The sequence below is a fragment of the Drosophila biarmipes genome, chromosome 3L (genome assembly GCF_025231255.1).
Source record: "Drosophila biarmipes strain raj3 chromosome 3L, RU_DBia_V1.1, whole genome shotgun sequence".
Lineage (NCBI taxonomy): Eukaryota > Metazoa > Arthropoda > Insecta > Diptera > Drosophilidae > Drosophila > Drosophila biarmipes.
The window spans coordinates 14,378,667-14,394,344 of NC_066613.1; the positions used below are offsets into that span (position 1 = coordinate 14,378,667).

The window sequence follows — 15,678 nt, forward strand, 5'->3', positions numbered from 1 at the left end:
GAAATGCATATTGATATCGTTTGGGTATCTTTCAAAAGAATTTTATTTTTCTTTTGAGAAAATATTTGTATGCATAGGGACTCTAATAACTGGTACGTTTAGCAATTCTTTTAATATACAATAATAGTAAGTTTATAGATAGTTTTACTTCTAGGTAAATTTATATTTTTTTTAGATAATATCACATATTTTCTGTTATTTTTTAACAATAACAAAATATTTCAAATTATTTTATTTTTATTATTAAAAGGCTTTTTGGTATAATTTTCTTTATTTTATTGTCAAACAAAATATTTTTATTTTAGGTAATTATTATCTTTCATAATTTTTCGCAGTGCTTTAATAAACGTGGTGAACGCGAAAAGGAAAACATGCCGAACAACCAAAGAAACAAAGTTTAGCAATAAAAATCTAAAAACGGGAGCGTGAGCGGTGGACTCGGGCTGTTAATAAAGCCATTTCTGCATGGGCTGTCTCACCTGGCACCTCCCACACTACCACCACCCACTGCCTCCCACAAAACACCCCGCCCCCCCTCAACTACCAACCGGCGATGGGTTCATTAGCAGTGGCTTACATTACACAAGCTCGCCGTGCTTGTTGTCGCTATTTTCCTAGTTTCCTTGGCGCTGTTAATTACGACCGCCAATGAAAATAAGGAAAGACCGGGGAAAATCGGCAAGAAAAGAACGGAAAGGAAAGAACGGCTGCCACACAATTGGAAATTTATAAAAATTACACGTAGATTGACAGGCAATTTGTCCTTGCCTAACACGAGGTGGTTATCCAGCGCCGGCGGCAGTTGGCTTATTGACTGATTCCCCAAACTCCCAGGGCTCAGATATGTGGCTTTCGAGGCAGGGTCTATTAGGTTTCATTAGTGCCTAATTACCCAAAAGCGAAATTGGGCGAAAGCCAATTATAGTTAATGCATTTAGCGGTTCGACTCCTCGTCCTCGAAAGTCGTCGGACCTTTATGGGCTGTCAGGCATTGTGTTACAGGGCTCTCCTTCCCATATTTTTACTACGCAATTCCGATTAATAAGCTATATGTATATCCCCGGAGGGCATAAAAAAGGCATTTACACCCGCCTTCAGTCTAACTCGGAGTGGAAGAAACCCATAACTATCGACATTTCTGCGGAATGGAAACAAAGTAGCCAACCATTAGCCCACACACACCCACTGGCCCCATCTCGATTGGGCAATAAAAAACTAGCGGAAGAGCATTCCCCTAGATTTGCCTAGGCAAACACACACGTGAATGTGCATTCGTGGCTGGCCATAAATAATGAAAGTATCCGAGTGCCTCAGAAGCAGAAGGAAAGTTTCCGGCTGCAACAGAAACAACACGGAGATTTTCAGGAAACGAAGCCGTGTTTGCCATCAGATAAAACTAGACTCCCTATGTTTATTTTAAAATTAAATTCCCCTCGCTACTAAATACCAGCTAATGCAAAACTGCTTCTGACTACAGTCTAGCCTTGAATAAAAGAAATATTTTTTGGATTATTCATAAGTGTCGTGCTCTGACTTTACCTTACTTCAGGAACTTTCAAATCTAATCCCCACATTCGTCTGATGTGTATAAATTCCGAAAGGCAAAACATTAAATATTGAGCAACGCCCCGAGTACATTTGATTTATGAAAACATATTACGCCCGCTGCTATCCTGCAAAAGGGAAAATACGGATATTTGCGAGGGCTCCATCCACGGGCTGGGAATAAGCATATGAAAAACTGGCTTCCGTTACGTTTATGATAATATTTTATTAAAGCGCAGCATGCCACTATAACTACGGGTTGCCGGCGAATGGATGGGGCCGCACGCACCCAAGGAGTCGTAGAAGTCCGGGAACTTGGAGCTCGGAGCTCGGAGCTCTGAGCTCGGAAAACTTGCAACTCGATGATGACGTCGACACGCCCCGCCAAGCGTCCGTAATAAATTTATTATTGTGCTGCGCCAGAAGTTCGAGAGCGGCGGTAGTTCAATTTTGATGGCATAGATAGCGCAACTTTTGCCCGACTCCTGCGGTCTCGACGCTGCGATAGGCACATCCAAGTTTTGCCTTTTGAACTTGTTGCATTGACAACCTGCAGCGGAAGTTGCTCCCTTCAGATTCCAACAGTGCGTTATCTCGCAGATACTGATAAGTTTGGAGTTTCAGAAATAATTGCATCTTAAAAATGTAATTTAAGATCTGCTAAAGTTGCTGCTGAGTTCAAGTATGCTTACATTTCTTTAAAAATGTCTATCGATAGATTATTATAAATAGGTAACCAAAGTATTTAATCCACTATTCACATTTCTTTTCATTTAATATTGATTACTATTAGGTGAATTTCTATAGAAATGACCTTATAAGGTTAATTCAAGTGAAGAATACCTTTTTTTATTTCCATCTAGGAAACGGTTTATAAGGGTTTAAAAGAAAAGAAAGAAAAACATCTTAATAATTGAAACACTTTCAAATCAAATATACTTTTTTCAAAAATTTTTTTTTAATTCAATTAATATCTGGAAATTATATATTATATATACAGTTCCAAGTATTATGTACTTCTTAAGTTGACTTATGCATATATTTTAAGAAAGTTTATTGATTAAATAATTACCTACATATTCTAATAATTACCTATAGAATTTAGCACATCGTATGTATTATTTAATACAGTTCCAGGGAAAGGTAACTATTTGAACTTCAAGCAAATGCTACGCTTCGCGAAATGAGTAATGCAAATAGGTACTTACAGGTTGTTTTTTTCTCCGAGTGCGGATGCATCTGCACCTGAGTGTGCGTCACTTTTCCCGCTGCTCGGCAAATTGGATGCAGAAACTGCAGTTGGCAAGCGTGTTGACAAGCGCCACGCACTGCAATGCCCCTGGGGGATCGGCATCGGGATTGGGATCCAGCTGGGGCGGCAGATACGCCAGGATATACTCGTACCTTTCCACCGCCGCAATATAAATAGCACTGATTTGCGCTAACAAATAAGAGCGGTGGCTGTCGCTATCTGCCATCTGCTATCTGCGACTTGCTGGCAACCCGAAAGTTAAGCCAACCAACCGTACAACCCATTTGTTTATTATGAAAATACGGGCTGCTCGGTCTCGTGAGTGGAGCTCCCTATCCGTATTCCGTATCGGAGACTGTGGGGTGTGCTGGTGCGAGTGGATTGCCGTCGGTGTGCGAGTGCTGCCCACAAAAACCTTAAACTGATGACACACTTCACATGGAGGTTTCTGCCTCTGGCTCTCTGGTTCTGGCTCTTTTTCGTTGCCGTGTGCCCGTTCACAGAGCGCACAGAAAAAAAAGGAGGAGCACATCTTAGAAATTTGGTTAAAACTTTTCGGAACGATAAAAGTTTGCAAAACAAACAAATCTTTGAAGCCAGTCTTATAAAAAAAAACTCATGTATTTAGAAGGAATTCTCTTCAAACTAAATAATAGCTAATAATAATAATTCAAAAAAAATTAGGTTCGAAGAATATTTGAAAAATGTACATAAAAACATTTTAGATGCTTTATGTTGTGCCACTGCTACACATATACAAATTCTTAAGAACTGAGTGTAGTTTCCGAATTAGGTTAGTATTTCTCTGCGTGTACCTCCTAGCCGGCTTTCGGTGCTGCATTTCCGCTTGAATGGCGTCTGTGCTCGGAGCAACTAACAGCCCATTGACAAGGGGCCGCTGGTGGGTGGCGGCTGGAGGGTTGTAGGTTGGTTAGGTAGATTGTGGGTGGTGACTGGAGGCCGGGGGCTGGGCGAGGGGCAAGTGTGTCACCACACACGACCACGTAACTGAAAGGCATACTTACCGTTTTAAAACTGTGCGCCCTGTACATGGCACACTACTATATTGACTTTGAAGCATAAAAAGCTTTTCCAGATACTCCAATTCACTGGAGGCGAACTCTTTATTACCGCCCATGGAGGAGTCATGTATCTGCAGCTGCATGTGTGGGCATTGGCACAATGGAAACGTTGGAAGCCATGCCTTGGGAATAAAGGAGCGGATGACTTCCTGATCGATCTGACTTAGGTCCGGGCCTCATCCCCGACTCCCGTTGCAAGCGTTCCCTGTGGTTGTTCCAACTTATCGCAGGGAACCGACTCAGCCTCCTCCTTCGACTCCACTTGGGCATCGAAAAGGGTACAGAAATCTCGAATATAGCTCCTTAGATTGGCAATTCGCGACTGCAGTTGCACAAAAATGCGCTCGTCGAAGATCTTCACCTTGATCCTGTCCGCAGTGTCCATTGTAAACGAGGCCAGATCGTAGAGGTTCCTCCGCTCATCGAGATTCTTGGTGCAAAGGCGACTGAAGTTGGTCACAAAGTCCTCCATGTCCTCTATAAGTTCTTCCACTAAAATGAAGTTTTTCGTCTTACTCCGAATAGTTTCGGGCTTTGCAACTGAATAGGCAAAGTCAAACTTTTCACCAATGGCTCTAAGATCATCAGGCATTCCCTTGAGGGCATCCTGGGTGCAGACTAGAAGACCCTTCATAAATTATATAATTTAATATAGAAATTTATCTTATATATTTTAACTAACGTTCATATCGCTAATGGCATGCCAATCCGAGCAAAGTTCATAGTCGGGCCACCAGTCCTCGGATTCATCCTGAAACTCATCTCGGGTTGCAGGCACCATGCGAATCTTGAGGATCTGGCGTAACTTTTTCAATCTCGGCTTCATCAGTTCGATGATTAGTTCTCGTAACTTCGCGATCTCCTTGCTGCCCTTGGTGTTTTTGGGAGCTTCCTTAAGTAGCTTATTTAGGATTTTAGTAGACTGCATACTGAAATTAAATAAACTTGAAATTGTGTTTGGGGAGCTAAGCATATGAGTGTTTTTGAAGCTTGGATTTGAAGTGCTTCTCGTAAAACCCTTGACCCAGAATTTTGTCATCCTTCCTTTATTCAGAACTTTTGTTTTGTATATCCGTTCAGAAATGTATTTCGAGTGCTGAATATTTGGCTGTAGCTGCAGCTGCCTCGGGAGAACAGTTTACGCTGCGTATACGCAACGTTGTCGCAGTCTGTTTGCCTTGGGTTTATAAAACTGTCTAAATCAACAAACAAACTCACATGCTGGGCACACAGGCACTGACAAAATTTAAATATACACATAACATGTTGGTTTATTCACAATGCTACATTTTTTGTTAAGGTCCTCTGAGCCTTTGCTCGTTTCAAACTAATTGCAGCCGGCACTTCGGCCAAAAATTAAATGCAATGTGAACCTTACCCTTTTTGTTCTCCAGCTTGGAGCCAGAAAAACACAAATATAGAGGTGCAAATATCGTAATAAATTCATTGAGCAGAAAAGTGACACATAAACCTAAATAAACAAAAGGGGAAAAAATATTGCACAAATTCATTAGGAAAAATTCTTTTATAGGCATAAAATCTTTGCTTTTGTATAGTCGTAATAACTTTATGTAATAAAATCTGTGGGTAGAAACAAACGAGTTAATCTTGTGAAAAAATACACATGCACATTTGGGTTTCACAAGATTTGGTGTACTAATTTTTTGATGACAAAATAGATTCTATTTTTAACTGGAGCAATTTAGTATGAAATCCATTTTGCGTATACCAAAAACGTAAAAGGTCCTCTGCTGTGTTTTTCTGCTGCAGTTGGCACGTATGAATGTATCTACTTGTGTATGTTTGTAGACGTATCTCGTACTCCCCAGGATAAACAGGCAGCCAGATAGGCACTGTGACAGTCGGCGAGCCAGAAGGACAAAGGGACTGAAGGAAGGGCAGAGCGGCAGAACGGCTGAGCGGCAGAGCGGCAGAGCGACAGACGCTCCTGCTAAAAACGTTGGCGCAAAAACTTTTCGAGATTTGTGTCAGCTCGTTTGAGAATTAGTCGTAGGTTTTTAGCAAAATTAAAAAAAATCTGTCACTATGCGGTTGGCATTTGCCGTCTCATTGTTTTTCGGTCCCCCGACTGGGTCCCAGATCCCCTGCTACCCAGCTTTCCCAGGCCCACTTCCCTTCCCGTCGCCCCTTCAGATTCAGTTTGTGTTTCCATTTCTGTTGCTCTGCCACTATTTAGATAGTCACTTCTGCTCGCTGCACACGGACACTGCAAGATGTGCACATTCAAAATAATGTTATATAAGAAATATTTGAAACAAGCCTAGGTGTTTCACAAAAAATTTACTTCAAGAAAAAAATAAAATATAATAGATACACATTTCTCTGGTCCGAAAAGGAATAATAATTGAAGGTCTAGATTAAAATCAGGCTTAAATAATTTTTGGATTCACTATAAGTACAAATAATGTTTGGCAATTTCTTAATGACTCATACGTGTGATTTTTTTCAATTAGCATATGGTATTTATAAGATCCTGAGGATCTACATAGACCTTTTTATTATATGCTCTCTGCTCTCTCTCTTTGATGCGACCATTGCTTAAATAATTTATGTGGCGCAAAATGTGCAAAGTAATTTATTCTGATTATATGCAAAACAGACAGAGGCCAAAGAATCTGCACATTTAAAATGGGCATCAAATAAAATGCGAAACGGCCGCCGAGTGTCAAAAAAGGAGCTCTGGAGTGCAGAGCGAAGAGAATTAAGTCCTGCACCTGGGCACTGCCTTATTTGTGCTCGCCAAGATGCCCGACTCTTCAAAAGGGCCGTAAAAATTTATGTTGCTATAATTTAGCTTTAAAATCGCACCAAACCCCAAACCAGCTCATCCGTTCAGTGGAAAAGTGGCAACCGAGGGGGTGGGGCACGCGTTTAAACAGAAATAAAATAAAATTACGAAAAAGTGCGCAACTTTTTGACGTTGCGATTGTTATCCTCGTTGCTCCGGTGTTTTCCTTTTGGGTTCGGTTTTTTTTTACTTTTTACTGAGCCCCGAAACGGCTGTCAGAAAGTGATTTAGAAACTATGCTATGACCCGGGCAACTTGGCCAGGTCGAGAGCCGAGTTCTCCGACTTTTCCGACTGGCATTTGTTTGTTGTCGACTGTCGGCCGCCTGTCGTTGGCGGCCATAAAAGCTGAATTTAAATTCAGCATTTTCGCCACGGCTATTCTCATTTGGTGTTGTTTTCAATGGCCAGAAAATGCATACCTTGAAAACGAATTGAAATCCAATTGTTTGCACATTCCTGCGGTTAGCTAATTGAAGCCAAATTCCAGGCGAAATCATGTTAACTGCGGGTGTCAAGTGGCTGAAATATGCGCATAACTCATATAGTTTTTGCCCCTTGAAAGCCGCTGGCAAATATGCTGAAAATGTCAAAACGTCGCTTACATATTTAACGCGCTCTAACAGGCTTAATCGACATTACAAAGTAATTAGAGTTAATTCTTTTGTACTTGGGCGCGCACAGACACCTGGCAGGTGGCCCAGGTAGTCGGCACTCGGTTCTCGGTAGTGGGTCGTAGTCAGAGTGCTTACGCATGTAGCCGGTGACACAGCCAATCCCAGGGAATCTGACGAGGATGATAATGAAAATGAGGCTGCTGATGGTGATGGAAACGGGAATGGAGACCTTGACGAGGATGAGACCGTATCTGTAAACTGTTGCGCGGCAATTTGCATGGTTAATTATCTATTAACTTGAGCATAACTTTTTTCGGTGGTGCGAGTGCGGGATGCTCAGGACGCGGGTACTCGGGCAGACGCGAGCGAATTAGAAGCCACCAACGTAAAATATTATATATACATCCGTTTCCGCTGTCGCTCTGGCGGTGGCTGCCATTGTCATTATGTAAGAGGCAAGGCGAAATGAGAAAAATTAAAACGCTTTTATGAATCAAGTAAAATTTTTAATACTCTTGAAGGAGCTTGAACTTGGTACATCAATAAATTGTTAATGGAATATGCAATAGAATCTCATAGGCTCCCAAATCTAAAATGTTCAGGATACATATATATATGGTTTTTAAAAATTACACTTTGTTTTCTTAAAACTTATATCAATGTTTAAGTTAGTACTTCTAAGAACCCTATACTAAGATTTATTATTAGCAAGTATAATGCATTTTTTTTCAAAATACATTATTCTATAGTCGATATACCCCTCAATAAGTTCCAGAATATACGGCGTACACAAGCAGCGTCAGCGGAAACAAGTTTATGGTAATCTTAATGCCTAAAGCTTTCCTTTGTTTTGGTCGCTGCATGCCGTAAATTTCACTTATTAAATATTTGTGCTTAATTAAGAATTTAACTCTTACAACAAGAGGAATGTTGCGAGCCAAGTGGCGTCAGGAGCATAACTTCGGTGGCATTGGAAGCACAGCTCAAACTAGGCTTTAAGATTTATTATGCATAATTCAGGCCAGGTTGGGTGTGCTCAATATAAAGCCGCCTTGAGTTATGACCTCCGTTAAAACTTTGACACGCTTTCTTAAGTTGGAGAGAACTATTAAGTGAATTTAAAGGAGAGTCAGAAAATCCATTTTGAATACACAAAATCTATACATACACAAGTGCCAACATTTGTCAAGCAATGTGTGCTGTCCACGTCCAAAATAAATAAATCTTGTTTGGTAAATAAAAACGAATAAGATTTTATAGTTTATATAAACATCGATTGGCAAAGTTCCTTTCACAAGTTTCTGATTGAGACAATTTTAGAGTTATTGCTTGGCAATACATTCGAATCCAAATCCATTTTCGGTTAATTTTTAAGAGCCCCCAATCGATCTCCATTATTGACACATTTTTGACAAATTGCCAGATAGCCGCAGCGGGGGTTGAGCAGCGTCTGTGGCCAGAAGTTGGGAGTCCTTTTCCTTGTCCTGCAGCCCGCCAATGAAACGTGTCTCGCATTCCCGAGCAGCACGGACAAAGGCCGGTCTACCTTTCTGGTTTTGCCGGCGAATGGCGACTCTCGATTGGCGAATGGCAAATGGAAAAGGGTCAACGATTTGCGTATTATTTGCTTTATTTTCAATACGCCGAATGGAACCCTCGTCAGAGGCAAAAAAAGGACTCATTGCTAGGCAATGAATGCCTTGCTGTTGCGCAAATATCGCCGCCCCCCGCGCCTGGCTCCTGGCCTGCTGTGTCCTTGCTCCGCTTCTTTCGCATTTCAGTTCATTTCTGGCCTTAATTATGTGCGGCACTGAGCAAACAACAAATGCGAAAGCACACATGCAGCCCATGTGCACATGCACTTTCAGCCCAGTTAATTGCTCATGGCACTCGGAGCTCGCTCTCTGCGCCACTTGACCGACCTGAGACGTCCGCCAGGCCATCATGCCATCCCGCCCCCCATCCCCAGCCCACTGCTCTTGGCCTGACACTATTTAAACTAAATGCTCACCTTAAAATCACATTCCACCTGGATCCCGGGCACCGAAATTGTTTCTTTGCCTGCGGCCAGCTTTTCGTTATTTAAATCGGCCTTTGTCTGCGCTTGACCCTCTGTCACAACGGCTCTTGTCGTTCGCCTCCGCAGCCCCCGGCTGCACTGGAAAAAACACTTGCTTCTTTATTGGTCACTCAATTTTTAAGAATCGTATTCAAATCCCCAAAGTGAGGGTTTATTTTAATTGGAAAAAAGCTAGCAAGGAACAATATATCTGCTCTCCACTGTGGTTTTCGAATAGTATCTGAAAATATCAAGTTTTCACTATGTGCTAATAGTTATAGTTTGTTGTCATTCTACAAAAGTTATCAAGCAGTTTCATTACGTTGACAGACAAATTTAACCAGAAGTAAGGAATATTCGGTTGTTAAGACTGAATACTTTAAGATGAAATTGCGAAACTACAGGAGTTTAACTTAATAGCCAAAGTTAACGGGAGATTGAGAAACTGGTCGGAAGGTTACGCAAAAATCGTTTAGCTTGAAATGGTGTGACTATAGTGTCTGTTCAGGTACTGTATTTTCTTTTTAAACTTAAATTGGTTTTTAAAAACAGCAGTTTTATAAGTAAGAGAAGAGAAACCATGAAGCCAGACCGGAATTGCACTTTAATATGTCTATACTTAAATATTTTTTCTCCGTACACTTGTTTACTTGCTTTTTTGCCGGACAGTTGCCTTTGCAGCTGCTCGTTGTCGTGCACAATACTGTGGAGGCGAAAGGCTTTGATGTCCTCTTATCAGTTCATCGCCCTGAATTTCTGTCGTCTTCAAGGAGCGGTCGAAAAGGGTTCTCGGTGACGTCGAGGTTAAGCCCTTTTTCAGATGCCCAGATAGTTTTTTCTTGCCAGATCTACATTGAAGTAAGGGCTGACTCGGAATGCTGAAGATTATACTTGGCTAAGCACATCCCCACGTAATATTAGGGCCGCGGTAATTATTATTCTTTATATAAAAGGACTCGCGGCTTCCTGGAATGCGACACACAAAGGAGAGGCAAGTGCACAATGTGCTTACTGCTGTCAATTTACTTAGCCCAGAATGCAGGTAATAATGAGAGCCAAGCCAGCGGCAGCGAAAACATCCAAAATGGCGACGTGGACTCACGCCCAAAAATGCCACTTCCTGCGGCTTAATTTCCGTTTCAAGTGAATTTCCTTGCTGCTAATTTTGTTGCGAACACATACAACCGCAAAGCACGTGCTGCAAGGGAAACTGGGCCACACGGACACGACCACGGACAGAATGGCTTTACGGACAGAGATACGGACACGGCTATACGGACAGGGACAGAGACCCGGACACAAACACGGACATTGCTTTCATGCTTCGGCTCTCCGACCAGTGATTTTCGCCGGCTTGCCATTTGTTTAGCGCATAGTTTTCTTGAACCAAAACAAAGCAATGCCCGAAACAAAGCGAAAACTTTAATATCCGCACTCAATGGCACAACAGCAACAAGCTACATGGCGAACAATGCTCACTTCAATGTCTATTGATGGGCCACGTGTGTGTTACAGCCCACAGCCCACTATCAAACCCTCCGTTCTTATCCGTGTATTGTATATCCTCGCTGAACCCCTCGCATTGTTATTGGCCCAAGTTTTGGGGCGTTTATGCGCAGGAAATGGTGGTATTTCGGCAGGGGAATTTTAAAATCAGATACTATTGTATTTTGTACGGAAATATAATGTGAATTTCAGTAAATACCATCAGTGTTGTTATAATAAAGGGTTAAAATAATGCCAAAATATATCACAAAATCTAAATTGGTAAATGATAATATATGCAGAATACCAGTTCGTTTTGACTAGTAAAATATTAGTCCTTTAGGATTATACCAATTCTCTCCGTGTTTATTTGCTTCTCTACTTTTCTTCAGAGTTGCAATTTTGAAAAAATACTGAATACTAAAAATACTTAGTGTGACCTTAAAAAAAATTTGATTGTGAATATTCCTTTGCAGTTATGGTATCACAGTGTCTACTTCCAAGTTTTCTTTCCTTTTTCTTTCCCCATAAACTCGATATCCACAAAGCCAGATAGCGAGTCCTCCACAGACTTGGCGCATATTAAGCCATTGTGAGCCTCGCCAGGACGCTTTTAACCCGAAATTCAACGAGTTAGCGTCTCAGACAAAACTTTTTTAACTGGGCGGGGGCATAAAAGCTCCTCGGCCATTACTATCATTCACAGGGAGCAGTAGCAACAACTACAATAACCAGCTGCTATTACGGTGGCTTAGTTCTGGGATCCTGAGTCCTGAAACCGGAGTCCTGGGCCTGAGTGTTTGCTGCCATTTTTATTTGCTGGCTCTCGTTTTATGGGCAAATGTGCATTGAGCATTTGTGTGCCACTGTCTGGGGAAGTGGGGCTGTGTGTTGGCAGCCAGGAGCAGAAGCAGGACTAAGGACTAAGGACTCTGGACTCCGGACGCAGCAGCATTGTTTGTGGTTCATTGTCTTCATAGGACCATTTGGTATTCCGTGTGCCGAAAGCCGTGTTCCGTGTTCCGTAGTTAGTATCTGCGGTTAGCAGTTGGACAGCCTGCTTGCAAGTGGTTATTTATCCGGGCCTCTACCCTTGTGGGCTAATGTGAAATATGCATGCTTAATTGTAATTCTAAATCCAAAACCACGGCACATTAGTTGGCCGGGCGGCAGTCACTGTTGCAAATTAACATCAATAATAAATTTCGATTTGCGGCAATTACGACTGGGCCTAGTCGGTGCTTTATAGATGCACGGGGAGGTATATATATGTATTCAAATTGATTGATTTATTATGCATAGGGCTGTGGGCCTCCCATGGTGCGGCTGCCTCGATGAAAAGCGTTTCGAAAATTATTCCACTCGCAGCCCATATTATGCGTGTATTCCTAACGTTACTATTTAACACAGGGTTTTTTAGTGAAAATCAATGTCTATGGTAATCCCGATGCCTTAAACCACACATGCATGCCGCCCCCAAAGGCAACGGTCGCCCCCAGCACGGCGGTAAGTCATCATCAGCCCCATCGACAAAGACATGGGCACCACTAAACCAACAGAATGCATCGGTCTGCATTTAAATTAATTAATGAATAGCCGGCAAATCATCTTACTGATAAATTACATTAAAATTGCATTATGTCCGCATAAGTGAGAGAATATTTGCATGGGATTTGCGTTTATTTATTGAGACTACTAATGCAGCAAATAGCATGTAATCAGGATCTACTTATGTGATGATGTATTTTTAATCCGGCGCAGTAAAGTTATATTTGTGAATTAAACAGCTCGACGAGGATGAGCTTGTTGGTTTAAGCCTGCAGTTGCAAAATCAATTTTGCACCAGAAACTTTAAAGCGCGTCCTTTATGGTATTTGCAAATCCCATTACAAACTCTAATTACTAACAAAATTTAACATTTAATGCGATAGGAAAAATTCCACCTTCATTAGTTTAAATTTTATTAAACCTATATATTAATCCTTTTTTAGCTTTTTTACATTTTGGTTATTTATACATACCTTTATTTTTATTTTAAAGGATGAGGATTCTTTTCTTTTTGAAGGATCTGGAACGGTATGTTGATTTCAAAATTTCAATTTATTTGCTGCTTGTTTCCCCTATCATTTATTTTTTCCCTTTCCTTCTTTTTATGTTTTTGGCACCAAGAGTTATCCCATCGAAGACTCAACAGAAGTGGATATTTGGGGTGACGAGGTTAGTCTGCAGTCCGATTAAGAGGAATACAATTAACTAAAGTAATTCCCAGTGCATTAAACAAGTGCATCGGAGTTGGTTTTGCTCTATTTTGCCATTGCTATTGACAGTGCTCTTGAAGAGTCATAAAAAGGGATATTGGTCAGCAGTGTGGCTGCACTTTGCATAATTAAATATTTATAATTGGCCATAACTTATTAGTTGGGGCCGTCGAATGAAAGTCGATGGCTTCGACAGCAGTTTGCCCTCGGTTCCTAATGAATTTTCGATTTCCCTCTCTGCAGGCGACGGACATCTTCGACGCCAGTGGAATGCCCCCGGGACAGACGCAGTACACGCACGAGAGACGTAAGTGCAACCCCCTGCGGAGTCCACTCCCATTCCACTCCGGCTAATGTGGTCCCGGTTATGCTAATGCAATGCCATTTTATTAATTTTACCTTCTTGCAGCGTACCGCGGCATCAAGGGCGAGAAGGGAGAGCGCGGCCCCAAGGGCGACAGCATTCGCGGGCCGCCGGGACCTCCGGGTCCGCCCGGGCCCAAGGGTGAAACGGCCGCCTATCCGCCCTTTGTGGAGACTACGAGTGCGGGGGCTGTGAGTATTGCAAATTGAAGCTTATTCGCCACGGGCACCTGCACAGGGAAAAAATATCAAAACGGGCTTTAAATGTTACATTTAAAAGTAGTGAAAATAGCCTAAATATGAAAAAAATTAGACTACGATATTTTTAAATCACAGAACTTCGTTGAATGAACGTAAAAATACTTCTTTATACATTTTACAGCATACAAGATAGACTTAATGGATGATTTGAATGGTTTTCCAAACTAAAGTGACTGAAATAAGTGAAGAAATAGAAAATGTACATTTTTTAATCCGAAAAAGCATGTTGCGAATTTTTAAAGTCCAGAAAACCGTTAAATATACGGTAAAAGATTTTATAATATTTTGTGCAGCATACTTTTTGACACGCTTATAAATAAAATCGTTCAAAAATGGAACTAACAAAATAGATTGTAAAATTATGAAACTCAGATTCCAAGATCGATGATATTTTTCCCTGTGCCATCGTGATGGGCAACGCGAAATTGCTTGCCTGCCCTAACGATGTGCCGCGGTAATGCGATCCGCTCCGAAGCCAGGTGCTAAGTTTGCTTTCCATCCCTCCGCAGAAATACACTGGCGAGTGTACATGTAACGCGTCTGATATCCTAGAGGCCATCAAGGACAATGAGTCGTTGCGGGAGACGTTGCGAGGAGCGCCCGGAGCGGCGGGCAAGGATGGAAAGCCAGGTACCCCTGGTCACACCGTAAGTATCGTTCCATCTCATTTCCAGGCATTTTACCTATATATTTCATACTCTAGTAGAGGGTTTATTAACTAAGGCAAGCAGTGTAGCAGGAAGTTAAAGAGGGGTTATCCAAGAAGTCCATTTGAAGCGTATACTTATTTTACTAACCTACATTATATATCAAAATGTAAACAGAAGTTAGTTAAACAGAGTTACTTGTTTCATTACGAAAATTAAGGTCTTAAGTCTGGTTTTTGCTGTACCTGAACTATAAATTCGATCCGAAAGGTAGGTCTTTATCGGTAGCCGGAGCTTAAGTTTGCCTCATGTTTTTCTTCCGTTCGCTGGGCTTATCTGTGTGTACGGCAATTCCGAGTTACAACGGGTTGGCTAAAAGGCAATATTTGACATGAATCTAACACATTTTCAATTTCATTACACACATCGTCTAATCTCCCAGAGTGAGTGGCTTCAAGGAGGATTGCAGATGGTAGATGGTTGCTGGTGGACTGGGGAATTGGCAAAGAGGCAGGGCGATTTCAGAAGGGTCTCTCCATGTTTTCCCATGTCAAACATCATAATTTGCACAGTGCAGTGTGTGTGTGTGTGCGAGAGAGTAATCCTGTGCGTGTAACCGGAAATGGAAAAAACGTTAACGCACACACTCACTCACACCCGCTGAGGAAAAGGAGAAAATGGGACCGAATCGTAACGAAAATTTTCTTTATGCGCCAGCTCACGCTTAAACACTTATCCACTCTCCGGGTGCTACTCGTTATATTATCTCATCAACTGGGAACGTCTTTGGCAACCATAAGAGTTCACTCCGGATACACAAAGGATGTCTCCATGCCTGTGACTGTCTCTGTGTATGTCTTGAACTACACTTGACTGTGTACTTGCCATTTACTATATGCAGTGTGTGTGTGTGCCTGTGCGGGTCAAAGGCAAAGTCCACAATGTTACAACCTCCCCACTCCTCGGGCCACTCGACTCACTTAAGTGCTTATCACGCAACAGGGCCAAAAACTTTGAGCAGCTAACCGAAAATCTAGAAACGCTGAATGCATGTCCATTACTCTGGGAATTATTCAAAACGAAAAGCGAAAAGTGAAAGCGAAAGCAGGCCAAAGACATTCACTTCAGAAGCCCCCGTCTAACCATTCAAACTCGCATTTTCTGGGGCACTCCAGCAACCTGTGGAACGCAGCCTCTTCAATGCGATGCAATACATCAAAAGGAAAGCGGTATGCCGGGCATTCTGTGGTCCGTTGCCAGCAGCTAACGGCTAGGGAAATATGCCAGCTTAAGGCCCCTTT

General features: G+C 41.9%; 2 protein-coding genes across 15 annotated transcripts in view; one reads left to right on the top strand and one right to left on the bottom strand.

The window, feature by feature from the left end:
• Positions 1-15,678, top strand: part of LOC108028361 (collagen alpha-1(XV) chain) — a 58,889-nt gene that overhangs the window by 25,780 nt on the left and 17,431 nt on the right. For 9 of the 14 annotated variants that reach the window (XM_050885821.1, XM_050885822.1, XM_017100137.3 and 6 more), the window contains exons 5-10: positions 12,259-12,354; positions 12,889-12,924; positions 13,018-13,065; positions 13,350-13,413; positions 13,516-13,661; positions 14,240-14,377. In XM_050885821.1, the coding sequence (XP_050741778.1) occupies positions 12,259-12,354; positions 12,889-12,924; positions 13,018-13,065; positions 13,350-13,413; positions 13,516-13,661; positions 14,240-14,377 (528 nt within the window). The remainder of the gene's footprint in view (positions 1-12,258; positions 12,355-12,888; positions 12,925-13,017; positions 13,066-13,349; positions 13,414-13,515; positions 13,662-14,239; positions 14,378-15,678) is intronic. The other 5 variants (XM_050885826.1, XM_017100148.3, XM_017100150.3 and 2 more) reach the window with 2 other exon arrangements.
• On the bottom strand, positions 3,909-4,874 carry LOC108028363 (uncharacterized). The gene is made up of 2 exons (XM_017100152.3): positions 4,562-4,874; positions 3,909-4,507 (listed from the first exon to the last, which is right to left on the bottom strand). Exons 1-2 carry the CDS (start codon positions 4,850-4,852, stop codon positions 4,043-4,045), a joined length of 756 nt encoding a protein of 251 aa, XP_016955641.2. The 5' UTR covers positions 4,853-4,874; the 3' UTR covers positions 3,909-4,042.